Source organism: Cyphomyrmex costatus, unplaced genomic scaffold, assembly GCF_001594065.2.
Source record: "Cyphomyrmex costatus isolate MS0001 unplaced genomic scaffold, Ccosl1.0 scaffold328, whole genome shotgun sequence".
NCBI lineage: Eukaryota > Metazoa > Arthropoda > Insecta > Hymenoptera > Formicidae > Cyphomyrmex > Cyphomyrmex costatus.
This window is the reverse complement of record NW_017277428.1, coordinates 56,136-70,545: the sequence shown is the minus strand read 5'-3', so window position 1 is coordinate 70,545 and position 14,410 is coordinate 56,136. Positions and strand designations below refer to the sequence as shown.

At 38.4% G+C, this 14,410-nt stretch overlaps 2 protein-coding genes across 2 annotated transcripts in view; one reads left to right on the top strand and one right to left on the bottom strand.

The window, feature by feature from the left end:
- LOC108775833 (gustatory receptor for sugar taste 43a) overlaps positions 1-9,605 on the top strand; it is a 67,536-nt gene extending 57,931 nt beyond the window's left edge. The window contains exons 3-4 of the mRNA XM_018542279.1: positions 8,943-9,159; positions 9,231-9,605. Of these exons, the coding sequence (XP_018397781.1) occupies positions 8,943-9,159; positions 9,231-9,605 (592 nt within the window). The remainder of the gene's footprint in view (positions 1-8,942; positions 9,160-9,230) is intronic.
- Positions 9,606-11,030: 1,425 nt separating this feature from the next.
- On the bottom strand, positions 11,031-11,528 carry LOC108775831 (histone-lysine N-methyltransferase SETMAR-like). The gene has a single exon (XM_018542278.1). The coding sequence runs from the start codon at positions 11,526-11,528 to the stop codon at positions 11,031-11,033; it is 498 nt and encodes a 165-aa protein (XP_018397780.1).
- Positions 11,529-14,410: the final 2,882 nt, after the last annotated feature.

Here is a 14,410-nt window from a genome sequence, read left to right as displayed (position 1 = left end):
GAAGGTAAGAGAGGATGTTAAAATGTTGTAATAACGAAAGAATGTGAAATACAGCGAAAGAGAGGGGTGGCGGGAGTCAGTGGTGGGGGGAGGGGGAGGGGCGAATGGAAAAGGTTCGTTGGACCAAAGATGGTGGAGGTGCGAGTGAAAGGTGAGAGAGGATGTTGAAAAGTTTAATAATGCGGACAGAGAAGAAGAAGGAGAAGGAGAAGGAGATGGAGAAGGAGAAGGAGAAGGAGACGTTTCTTAATTTTTCATTAAAATTACCACTTTTCGACCGCTTATATCTCCAGAACGTCTTGACCGATTTAAAATTTTTTTGGCTCAAATTACTCGTGGCGATGCCGCCTTTCAGGACATATGACGTTTAATTCAAAATTTTTTATATTTTAGTAGTTATGCACCTCTCAAAGATGGACTTTGGTGGCTCGGGATAAGAGACTTGTAGCGTCTCAGAGTTTTTGAATATGGCCGGAGACACTACCGCGTCTCCTGATTCACACATAATGATAATAAGCATCTTGATCTAGCTTTGACCGTGATAGGCTTTGCTTTGTGCGTCCTTCTTTCTTGTTATTGTTTAACAATTGTACGGTCGTAAAAATGAGATTCTATTATTTATTATTTTTGTATATATAATTTTATAATTATATATTTTTGATATTTTGTATTATATTATTATTTTATGATTTTATAATACTATTTATGATTTTTATACTAAATTGTTTTATGATATTTACAAAATATTTACCTAAGCTGTTCAGGACATTGTTTTGCACATTTTGACTGATCCATCTGCGGTGGGCAGTGAAAAAGCGTGGCTAACTGTTTTCTTTTTAAATTAGTCGCTCTTATAGTTTTCTTCTTCAGAATTATTTTGTTTTGTATGTGTCCAATTATTCAAACATTTCCACTGTTTACTACGATCACCAAGTGTCCAGAATTACGTGAATGCATTTTTGCGATCATCCAAATTGATTTGGGTGCACCAATTACATCGGCATTTATTATCGCACCTATTCTGCATTTCTCTGACACGTATAAGCAACCCCTGCTAGTACCTTCAGTGCCTGAACTTCGGGCTTTTTTTACCGTAACATCAATCCACTTATCTTTATTTTTAGTTCTTTTGCGCGTAATGTTCTTTAGCTGGTCAATTCTTTTGATTTTCCTAACGATAAATTTGTTGAAAAGTTCAACTGAAGAGCCAGAATGATTTTCTTTATGCAATATGATCACCTGAAGAATCAGCATAATTTTCAGAATTCCATCTAAAATTATAATTTGACGTGCCAGAACGAATTTCAAAGATGGATACCATATTACCATTATCATCTGCAAATATAAATAAAAATCGTTTATTCGCTGATTCATTAATTCAGTACTCGGTACGCGATGCAACTTTCGGCCGATTTTTTAATCAGCTCCGCCTTTCGCTGTCCTCTCACCTCAATGCTCCGTACACAGTCCAAATGCTGCTCGACCGTCGTGCGGCATTTGGACTGTGTACGGTCGCCTCATTCCTTCCAACTCCGCTTCCTTGAACAGAAATGCAGATATTTCTGACAAAATCTCTGGTGCCATCGACAAACTCTGTCCTCTTTTTTGTCCTCCTACTCCTGAAATCCCCTCACAATATCAGGATAACCTTGCCTGGCTCTATAATCCCTTCCCTATGGAATAACTTCATGCCGTTCTTCAATCTGTTAAATCTTCCTCAAGTCCGGGTCTGGATAGGATTGATTACAGAATAATTAAGGCCCTTCCCAATGAGCTTCTTACTTCTCTTTTGTTCATTTTTGACAATCTTTTTCGCCTTTCTGTTTTCCCTTCCCAATGGTCTCATTCGCTGGTACATCTAATACCCAAGCCTAATGGCAGTGACGTCTGCCCTGTTTCACTCACTTCTTGCTTTTTCAAGGTCATGGAGAAGATGATACTGAACCGCTTATATTGGCTCATTGAGTCTCCTCTTTCTGATCTCTTACCGAATAACCAATTTGGTTTCAGGAAGTTCAGATCCTGTCAAGACAACCTTACAGCTCTCGTCGCCAGCATTCACACCGGCTTTCTTGTAAAACAGGATACAGTCGCTTTATTCATTGACATCAAATCTGCCGTTGATAATGTTCTACCTCATATTCTTATCCAAGATCTTTTAAACTTAGATTTTCCACCTCTTACGCTCTCTTTTATCTCATTTCCTATCGTTCTATCCAGTTTATCAATCAGGGTTCTACTTCGGAGCCTAGAGCTTCATTCAAAGGCACTCTGCCTGTTTTTAGCCCCACGCTCTTTAACCTTTATCTACGAAAAATAAATGTCCTCGATACTGACACGGAGCGACTTCAATTTGCTGACGACATTGTGTTATCTTTTCCTCTCTTAAAGACACGGCACTAGCCATCCAATCTGTGGAACGATCCCTTCGCGATTTGGAGGCTTTCTTGCGAAATCGCGGACTGGAGATTTCTCTGCCCAAAACGCAGCTTCTACTAGAAGGCCCTCTACTCCGGTGAATTACTCTATTTCATTTCAGGACTACCGTATCTTTCCTTCTTCCACTGTGCGCTTTCTTGGGGTATTGCTCGATCCTAAATTATTTGGTAGGGCTCATATGTCCTTTATTATCAACAAAGGCAAACGCATATACTCAGATCATCTCTGCTCTTAGGGGCACCTGGTGGGGGACACACCCACACATGTTGCTTACCATTTACAGGGCTATGCTACATGCGTCCATTGAATACTCTGCTCAGATTTTTGGTATCAATAATGATAACAGATTACGTCCTCTTCAAGTCATCCAAAATCAAGCCCTTCGCCTATGCTTTGGTTACCGCATTTCGATTCCTCTCAACGTTATCTTTGTGGAGACTGTCGAGCCCACGCTCCCATTTAGGTTTCGCCTGCTTGCTTCGCGTTACTTCATAAAAATTAGTTCAGCGGGATCATCCAGCGGTTATCAAATTACATTCTCTTTGTGATCTTGCTTCGGGCATTCGTAAATCTGATTATCTTCGAGCTCATTTCCCAACTGCGCTTATCTTTCAGCACACATGGACTTATCAATCTGCTATTGATTGCTCTTTTACTTTACCCAACTTTCGACGCACCTTTCACTCTTCATCTATCTCTCTTTCTTACTTCTCCTTTTTTCCTCCTCCTCTCGACTCCTCTGGTTCACCGCTCATTCCTAATGCTCAATTTCTTTTCGATCAAGAACTTCTACGGCTCACGGCAGAGTCCACAGTATTTTACACTGATGGATCTAAGATCGATCACGGCACGTTCGTCGGGGCTGCGGTTTTCTCCCCGCAGTTAAGAGCAGAACTCATGTTTAAATTATCTTCGTACACCTCGGTCTTCTCAGCAGAAGCCTATGCTATTTACACTGCCATTACCGTATCGATAGATTTACGTATACCCAAAATCACGGTCGTTACCGATTCTAAAAGCGTTTTTGAGTCCATTAAGGGATCTCATAATTACACAAATAATTATCTCATCCCCCTCATTAAGTCTGCACTCGAAGAAGCCGAAACGAAAGGCACCGAAATTCGGATCAACTTGGTTCCCTCTCATTGAGGAGAATGAGAAGGCTGATCAATTCGTCAAACGCGCTATCCGTCAGGATATTGAACCAAACTTTAAGGTACCTCACTCCGATTTTTGTGCGATTATTAAACACCAAATCTCTGACAACTTCTACCAGCATCTTGAATCTATGGCAGACATAAAAGGCTCCTATTTCTTTGAAAATATTTTCTCTAAATCTGCGAAACCCTGGTACCTATTTCCGCATGAAAATCACCAGGGAGGTTATTGTTATGATTAATCGTTTGCGCTCTAACCATTACAACCTTAATTATAGTTTGTATCGCAAAAACCTAATTGATAATTCTTCTTGTCCCTGTAGTTCGCCGCATCAAGATATCATTCATCTAATTTATGAATGCTCCTATACTTATAATGATGCACGCTTTCTCCGATACACTGTTGACTGTGCCTCGCGCGCCGAGGATAAAATGATTAAATTTTCACAAGCTATTGCTAACCCATCTCCATGCCTCTGCAGACTCATTCAGAACTTTAGCAAATTCTGTGGCAGGCAATTTTGAGCTTTATATTCTCGCGCCCCTTGAGACCTGCGCATGCGCTCTGCCTTGCCTTTGCCCTTCCCTTCCCATCCTAGTTTCCCTTTGCTTTATACTTGGCACACTGTCGCGAGGTTCTATGCCGGAGCAATCTGCTCCAGAGTTGGAACTTCAGTTTGCATTAATTCATGTTTTGTTCTCACCTTTTTTATTAAAGACGTTAAACTTTACGTGATCTGGCTAAATCGACCTCCTATTGTATTTGGAGGCGATAGCCATTAATTAAAGAAGAAGAAGAAGGACTGTGTACAGAGCATTAAGGTGAGAGAGACAGCGGAAGACGGAGCCGATTAAAAAATCGACCGAAAGTTGCATCGCGTGCCGAACCCTGCATTAATTCATTAGCGTGTTTATTCAATTATTTCATCATTTATAGATTATAACAATTCATTAGATTGCTTATTTATATATTAATTAATTCACACATACGTCTGTTTGTTTCTTCGTTCTCTGCAAAATATCACTATAATTAAAATTTTCTTTTCGAGTCACTCGAGGTGTCGTATTCGTGTCCCACCAATGAAAAACTGATATTTTTTCAAATTAGATACTCTAATAATTGTGTTTAAACTATTAATTAATTAAATATTTATATACTTACAGTCTTTACTACTTTCGTTGCTCATTTTACGACTTTTATTGTAGACCCCGCATAAGGAAATGCCACTTACGTAAATAAAATTTCTATTGAAACTCGTTTCTATAGAAAGAGAAACATGAAGTGTATCAAACAAGATTCAGTATCAATTTCACGACGCGAAATAGACCTATGTAAACCTGGCACCCGACTTCAAAAAAACAATTTTTTTTTCATTGAATAGAGCTAGGTTTGTACCAGATTGTACCACCGTTATGTTTGTTTGTACCTCAAGGAGTTGAGAGAAAAAAAATTTTAAGAAAAGTTAGCACTGCACATTGAGATGTTGAAATTTTCCAAACGCCATTAGATTCAGAATCGTTTGTACCCGTTTGTACCGCAGTTTGTTTCGTTTGTATCCTCAAGGGGGTGATTGTACCGAATTTTCAAAATAGGGGTGAGTGCTAACTTCACCAATTTTGAAGATACCTTAAATCTGTAAACGGGTGCTGTTTCTGCATCGCTTGTAGACGTTTATACCACCAGCGGTTTCGTTTGTACCCTCAAGGGTGTGATTGTACCGAATTTTCAAAATAGGGGTGAGTGCTAACTTCGCCAGTTTTAAAGATATCTTAAATCTGTAAACGGGTGCTGTTTCTGCATCGCTTGTAGACGTTTGTACCACCGTCGGTTTCGTTTGTACCCTCAAAGGCTACGCCGCCCCGAGCGAAAAAGAAGATAAATGTTAAGAAAACCCCGTCCACCTCAAATTTTGATAAAAATATACTCAATCGATGCATTTTTGCACCAAACGAAAGAATCTGGCAAAAAAAGGTGTCGCTCTGTCTCGCGAACCGAGATATTAAGCGTTAAAATAAACGAGTATTCAGGTTAAGAAATCTGTCACAGCCCCACACACACACACACACACGGGGAGGGGTGCAAGAGGGTGGCCTTCGGTCACTCCTCCCGTATCCACCTCGTCGGCAGAGGTCTCCCCCAACAGTACAATCTTAGAAGTCGTGTCCCCCTTTGCAGGGGGTGGGGAGGTGAGAGTTATTTCGCGTGAAAAGTTTAAGTTTCTAAATAGGGAAAGGTGTATAATAGTACTTAATATCATACATGTACAGAAGAAATAATATCATATACACCCCTCTCGCATCTACCCCGTCGGCAGAGGTCTCCCCCAACAGTACAATCTTAGAAGTCGTGTGCCCCTTTGCAGGGGGGTGGGGAAGGTGAGAATTATTTCGCGTGAAAAGTTTAACGTTTCTAAACAGGGAAAGGTGTAGAATAGTACTTAATATCATACATGTACAGAAGAAATAATATCATATACATGTATGATATCAATTATTATTCTAATTGCTATACATGTATATGATATTATTTCTTCTGTACATGTATGATATTAAGTACTATTCTACACCTTTCTCTGTTTCGAAACGTTAAACTTTTCACGCGAAATAATTCTCACCTTCCCCACCCCCCGCAAAGGGGCACACGACTTCTAAGATTGTACTGTTGGGGGAGACCTCTGCCGACAGGATGGGTGCAGGAGGGGGGGCCGAAGGCCACCCCCTTGCACCTCCCCCCTCCGTGTGTGTGTGTGTGTGGAGCAGTGACAGATTTCCTAACCTGAATATTCATTAACTTTAACGCTTAATATCTCGGTTCGCGGGGCAGATCGACACTAATTTCTGCCAGATTCTTTCGTTTTATGCAAAAACGCGTCCAATGAGCCTAATTTTATCAAAATCGGAGGTGGTGGGGGTATTCTGCATAATTACCATCCACTGGTATATGGGACCTACAGTTTTTAATGCCGAATCCCCGAACGGCTATTTTCCAGAAGAGGTTCTCATGGCAAAAATGATCTCAGTGGTTTGACATTGCCTTCCAACATATTTTTATTGCCTTTTATATTTTTATGTATATTAATTGTGATATTTTTCTTTTTTGCAAGAACACTCGTTTCGATGTGTTTAATGGTTTTGTGTTGCGATATAGATCTTTATGAATTTCCCATTTACCTATCAATCTTTGTATATGTGCTATGTAATGACCCACTGTATTCTCTTTGTGTATTCCTTCATATTCTATTGCAGGAAGCAATCTGTATACGTGATTATGGAATTGAATTTCATTCGGTATTTCACTCAGTGTAAATTCTCCTTCCCAATTAAGTATATTGAGATTTTTTGCAAGATCTGGCCACTGTAAGCATTCTATGTCTATAAATAGAAGCTGACCGCAGGAACTGGAATATTCGATATTTTCGTCATTGCAACGGGTGCATTTCTTATTGCTGTAAAGATATTGATCATTCACAGAGCTTTCTAAAGCAGTCATACGTTTTGTGTAAAATGATTTTGAGTTAATTTCTAAAACGTTATACTTGTCTTCTCTTGTGTATTGACAATGGTGGCAGTTGATACTGATTTTGCATGAAAATTCGTTCTTTAATAAGTGATTTGCAACTAAAGTAGAGATATTGTATTTGTAATCCATTGTTCCACGTAGAGAAGTAACGAATTTATTTAATATCGATGTCCTTGCTTTGTATATTTTTATGGACGGTCTATATATCATTAGTTCTTTTATGAACTGGAACATGTCGTTTTCTGTTTGCTCTAAGTAAACATGAAGTTTGCCCAATCGTAATACGCAACCAATAGTGCCTTTTTTTTTTGTTACCGAAGGGGAAATCTTCCAAAGACCCCCGGGGGAACCGCCCCCGGAGAGTGTCGGATTCACCGCCGGTCAGGCGAACCTAACCGACGACGCCTACCGACTAAAACCCCTCCGCCATCATCCCAGCCCCGCTCCGAGATCGGCCCGGAACCTCACAGCTGTCCCCCCCCCCCCCCTCGGCACTGGTCCGGCTGAGCCGAACTACCTCCCTCTCTGTAGCGGCGGGTGGTGAACCCGCCCGGCTCCGCAAGTGGGTAAAGCTGATGTCCCTTAGGACGGGCCGCTCGAGGCCTCGGAGGCTCCGAGGTACAACGAGCCTAGCCCGCCTGCCCGACCGCACTCTGGATCCCCGAATCTGCTCCCTCATCACAAGGAGGAGACTTGGTATCGCGACGACGGGACTGCTGGGACCCCCTCTGGGAGACGCTCCAGCACCATCCTCGGTTCAGAAAGAGCCGAGGTGCCCGGAGCTGTCTCGTCCCCCGTTCGCGTCCGTTTCACAAGGGAGCCCTCGGGTAAATATTATTCAATATAATATAAAATATTTATTAACAATATATATATATATATATATATTGTTAATAAATATTTTATATTATATTGAATAATATTTTATTTTTAATTATAAGATTTTAAACCGCGCGCGCGTCATATGTGATACACAATGCAACATTAGATATAGATAGATAGAGTGAGATGATAGATAGAGTAAGATAACACATAAAGTCAAAGGTCCTCTATTAACGGAAAAACGAGATGGACATTTCTCTCTGATCGACGACGTTAATAATGATGATGATGACGACGTTTCTTAAAAATGAAACGTGAAAATTCACAGATTCGGACTTTGCGTCGCGATATCTCCGCTCGTTGAGCACGTAGAAAAAAAATGAAAGCACTTTTATGATACAATTTTAGTATTTGCTATCGATTGAGCGTATGTAGAACTTGATCGGTTCAGCCGTTACTGAGATCTGATCACCTCGACCCCGAAAAATTCTCAGTTTCGCGTAAAGGAGGCACGGCAGTGTCGCGCGCTTGGCTTAGACACTACCGTGTCTCCAGATTCACTCTTTAACATATCTTATATATGATCGCATTAATAACAGCGAATAGCTCTCATTAGCCGTTATATTCTTGTTATTTGAAACTTTCGAGAGTTTTCTTTAATTGATTTGTTGAAATATGTTATGTTTTAAAACTTTTGAACTTTGTTAACAATCTTGTAATGAACAACGAGCAACGATTAAAACTTATTAGAGATTACTCAGTGTCTTGACTTCGACATATGTCAAAATCAAGGTCATTTAACAGGACTTCTCTAAATAAGATATTTACCATTTTGGGCAGAAAAAATTCAGAAATTTTTTTTGTTGCACTGAAAAATGCAACAGTATGGTATTCTATTGTTCTATTAATCTCGTTAGCCAATGTAGGCTCGTAGCCTTTCTTAACATATTTTTATTTAATTCTTATTCATAGGTAAAATACATAATTAGAATAATGTTTTGCAGTATGTGCCTATTAATGTGCCTAATCAGTGCTGAGATTTGGGGTTTTTGGCGCGATTTAAGAGATGGATGGGAACACAGCACTCGACTCAAATCACAGAACGCAGTCATTGTGACTACTAGCGATGTAATGGGTGTAATTAGTCTCACAGCCTCTTCTATCGTCGGATCCATTCTATGTTGGAAACACGTGCAAACTATTATCGATAAATTGGTTGATGTAAGTCTTACAATTAATTAAATATTATATTATTGCAATTGATATTCATATTCAATTCATTTGCATTAAAGTGCGACGAGAAGCTAGGAATCGTTTCGCCGAAAAAACTTCGACGATACACAATCCTTTTGACACTCTGCAGTCTTCTCTATTCCATCATCATTTCATGTCTCGATATTTACACATGGAATTATGAAGTGAAACTGAACAAGAAATTGAGCGACAAAGGTCCACTCAATTACGTTCCTCTGTACTTCATGTATATAGTCATCATTATGATGGAAGTTCAATACGCCGTTGTTGTCTACAATGTGAGCCAAAGATTCTGCAGACTTAATAAGAACCTTGAGAACATCTTTAACAGTGGCAGGATCACAGATCAATTTAAAAAAGATCTTGGATTAGGTGCGCATATTACTCATTATTACAAACCACATAGCAAGTAATATCACAATAATATCACAGTAATATTGCAATTACCGGAAATATTACGTATTATAATATTATATCATAGAAATATTATTAATAAACGTTGATAACAAACATTGAAATATCATAGTAATGTTATAGTAATATAACGTTTTGAATAACAGAGTGATATTATATAATAATTAATAATGAAATATATTATATTTCAAAAAACACAAGCACACCAAAGGATTAATTTTTGGTGACTGTTAGTTACCAAACCGATCCAGTATCCGAAAAAGAATTGAAATAGGTTGAAAATTTTTAGTCTATTTTAATTTATTTGAATCAAAATTCTTGATTCATGCATATGGATAGAAAGAAATTAAATGTAGTAAAATTGAATAATTTTCTATCCATATGGATAAAAAATCTTTGTGCATTGTTGAAGTAAAAATGTATAACTTTGTACCTGTGTCACAAATGAAAGTAGATTCATGATCTGCGAAATTTTTTCTATTGAAAAGAATAAGATCATCTATTATAGAGCCACATCCCTAGTTTCGAGGTTCTCGAATCTATTTTAGACTGAAAGAATAGCAATTACGTCATTTTAATACAATGTCAGGGATTAAAACGGATTACGTTTTTTATTTCATTTGTCTGGTTAAATCATATAGATTTGCCGAATTTAGTTGTTCATCAATAAATGAGGATTTCCATAAGATTTTAAATAACTTTGAAATTTTAGGCACAAAGGAGATAATGTATTGGATAGCCTTTGCTGAGTATATGAATAACAGAGTGATATTATATTATATAATAATTAATAATGAGATATATTATATTTCAAAAAACACAAGCATATATTAGGTGTAGTAAAAAGAAATCCATTATTTTTGCATGAAATTGAAGGCTTTATTTAATATAGTTAGAATGATCCGATTTAGATCAAATATGCACCGTTTTGTTCGATAACTTGTTGCCATTTTGAAGGTAATTTCATTATGCCTCTCTCATAGAAACCCTCATCCCTATTGGCAAAAAACTGAGACAGTCGATTTTCACAAGCTTCTCTTGAGGCGAATTTTTCACTAGCAAAATCATTCGCCATAGACAGGAATAGATGGTAATCACTTGGAGTCAGGTCCGGACTATAAGGTGGATGCATAAGAACCTCCCAACCAAGCTCCCGGAACTTTTGGCGAGTCACTATCGATGTGTGTGGTCTTGCGTTGTCCTGATGGAACACAATTCCTCTCCTATTGGCCAACGCTGGCCGCTTCTGGGCGATTGCTTCCTTCAGACGGTCCAATTATTAACAGTAGAGGTCCGAATTAAGAGTTTGACCGTAGGGGAGCAGCTCATAGTAGATGATTCCCTGCCAATTCCACCAAACACACAGCAAAACCTTCCTGACCGTCAATCCTGACTTGGCCACCGTTTGCGCCGGCTCACCGAGATCATTTTCGCTTGACGTTGTCGTAAGTAATCCACTTTTCATCACCAGTCATCATCCGCTTCAGGAATGGGTCGATTTTGTTGTGATTCAGCAGCGATTCGCAGATGGAAATTCGATCCATGAGATTTTTTTGCGTTAACTCGTGTGGCACCCATACATTAAACTTCTTTTTATATCCAGCCTTATTCAAATGGTTCCGAACGGTTTTTTGTGCAATGTTTAGCTCCTGGGCAATCGAAACAGTGCTTACATGACGGTCGGACTCGACAATTTCCATTATTTTATCGACATTTTCGACAATTGGCCTTCCAGAGCGTGGTGCATTTTTGACATCAAAATTACCGGAACGGAATTGACGAAACCAAAATTGCGCGCGATTGACTGTTACAGTATCAGGACCGTAAACACTATTCACATTTTCAGCCACCTGGCTTGCGTTTTCGTCTTTATCGAAGAAAAACTGTAAAATATAGCGTATTTTCTCTTTGCTGATGTCCATCTTTGACGCGCGCTCAAACAATACTGAGTCAAGCAATCACAAAACTGTCTGAGAAGTTTTTTGGAATTAAAACACACACACGCACGCACACGCGCGAACACACAAACAGCGCGCGCGCATACACACAGCGCTCATAGCGCACACATACACGTGTGCGCATATATAAGGAGATGTTTACGTATACTACATGTAAATGCCGGGTGTATTACTCAGAGGTGTTTGAATTAGGCCAATATTTTATTATATACGATATGTCACGAAGATATGGTGACTGTTAGTGTGCGTATGACTGCCCACACATCTGTAAAAGTAGAAGAATTGGAAAAGCAAAATGAAAAAAATTTAATTCCATATATTCAACAAAGGCTATCCAATACATTATCTCCTTTGTGCCTAAAACTTTAAAGTTATTTAAAATCTCATGGAAATCCTCGTTCATTGATGAACAACTAAATTCGACAAACCCATATGATTTAACCAGACAAGTAAAATGGGTGCATGAAATATAGTACATTTTAAAAAAAGAGCACGAGAAACAATTAATTGGATGGAATAAAGGAAGAATGATGCTTTACAATGAGTGCTTACGATAACTCGAGTTCGGGTTAGTTTCACTAGGACCGAAAAATATGGTAGACGTTACCACCTAGCACTTTCATGATTCATGACAACTCAACGCTGTCTTGTATTGCCATTGAGTTGAGTTAAGTATGTAACGTGCAAAGGCCTTAACTCAACTCAATGGCAATACAAGACAGCGTTGAGTTATCATGAATCATGAAAGTACAGGTGGTAATGTCTACCATATTTTTCGGTCCTAGTGAAACTAACCCGAACTCGAGTTATCGTAAGCACCCAATACTTTACATAATGGATGTCTTCCAACAAGCGATGAAACGGTGTGATATAATGTATCAGTACATTTTTGTTCGCCAATGTTAAACAAGAATGAAATTATCACTGTAATGTACTGTGTCGCTTGTTGAAAGACACACAATATAATTAAGTAAAAGCTACAATTTCTTCTACTATTTAAAATAATTCAGTAATATTTTATAAAAATAATTTACATACAGCGGTTCTTTTATTTTTTTCCGGACTCTAATTTTCTAATCTTAGTAAACGCAATATTTTCTCTGGGACTATTTTTTGTACTAGATTTCGTATTTGCTGGATTACGCGCATCTTTTATTTTCTGTTTGTTTTTTTACCCTACATTAATTGCGCGCATATGTCTACTTTTATGTACAGTAACCGGAATTTTGAGAGTCGGCACAACTTCGTCGCGTCTTCCAAAAGAAATCTACTTATGCGAAAGCTCTTAGTTAGAATACAAAATACTTAAAGAAGCAATAGTGCAGTTCTTCATTAATTCTTTCGTGATTCGAGAATTTACAGTAGTTGACAAGTTACTTTACTCAGCAAAGATCTTAATCGCTATCAAAAATTCGTTGGGCCCCAGGCACGAGAGAGCGTGCCACTCTTCGCACAAATCGTTAGATAAATTGCTCGGACAAGAAATTAGAGATTACGCGGATTCTCGCGACGGAACTAAACAATGATAACAATAACAAGAAATCGATACATTTGATAGAGACTGTACAAAAGTGTTCGAAAGAAAGTACGTTACAGCGTTGACTTCCGCACTCTAGTATGCGGCGCAATAACAATAAACCGACTATTAACTGGCCGTCGACAACAGGAAGTAAATTCGGCAATACTTCGCCGAGCAGAAATATGCGAATCTAGATCTTATTATGTTAACAGTAATTACTTCGTGAACAATTAGAACATACGATTTTACATTAGACGGCAACGGTTCTCTAATGCGCAATAACGCCAGTCTCGACTTTAAAGAATTCTCAATAACTAACAATTGAGGAGCTGCGGCGAATAACGAAATAACTCGAATTATTTCGTTTTTTATATTATTCCATTAATAAAATATGTACTTGTAGCTACATATTTTGACATAATTATTTTAGTGTAAATCTGTTTTTTTTAACGCAAAACTGAATGCGATATTCGGAAAAACGGAATAAGTCGAATTATTCCAGTATAGATTAAAACGATTATTTTTTTTGGTACGAGAACATATTTCAAGAAGTGAATGATTCTGCGGCTAAAAACAATTATGCGTTGTCGAAAAAAGTTAAAAAATGTAAGATTTCATCAAAAAATATCAAAAAATAATCATTTCCCAACAAAAAGTAATATATAAAAATTTCATTTGTCATTAAAAATACGAATAATTATGCAGAAATTATTTTCCTATCCATAAGTAAGTGCAATATATGAAAATTGTGTCAATAATATGAAAAACGGAATAACTCGAAATTTACGATCCAGTTTTTTACTGATTTCTGTATAATTTTTTGTATTATTCTATAATGATTTAAGGTATAATATCATTATCTAACTATCAGCCAAACAGTTTTTCGATATAATATGTATAAAGTACTTTTCTACGTTTTTTGCGTTTTTCTCAAAACGTCATTTTTCGAGTTATTCCGTTATTCGCCGCATCCCCTCAATTACACAAGTGACTTGGCGGCAACGAGAGCGAGCAATTACTCTATTATACATTCTCAAATTAGAGCATCTGAGCGGAAGGCACGTATTCACGGCAACACTGACTCGAAACGCCTATAGGCGACCGATCCGGTATCGGCAACAAAAAATCGGAGTAAAGCCTAACGTGTGGTCCGCTCGAGACGCATGTCCTTTACCGCGATCGGTGGTTTTACACAAATTATAAGATAACGCTCGCCTCACCACGTAACGATCCCTCATTGATCCTTCAGAGGAAAACCTCCGTTTCTAAATTTCTCGGCAATGGTAGACAGCGTTCTCAGTTCCCGATAGCTCCGGAGATCCCGTGT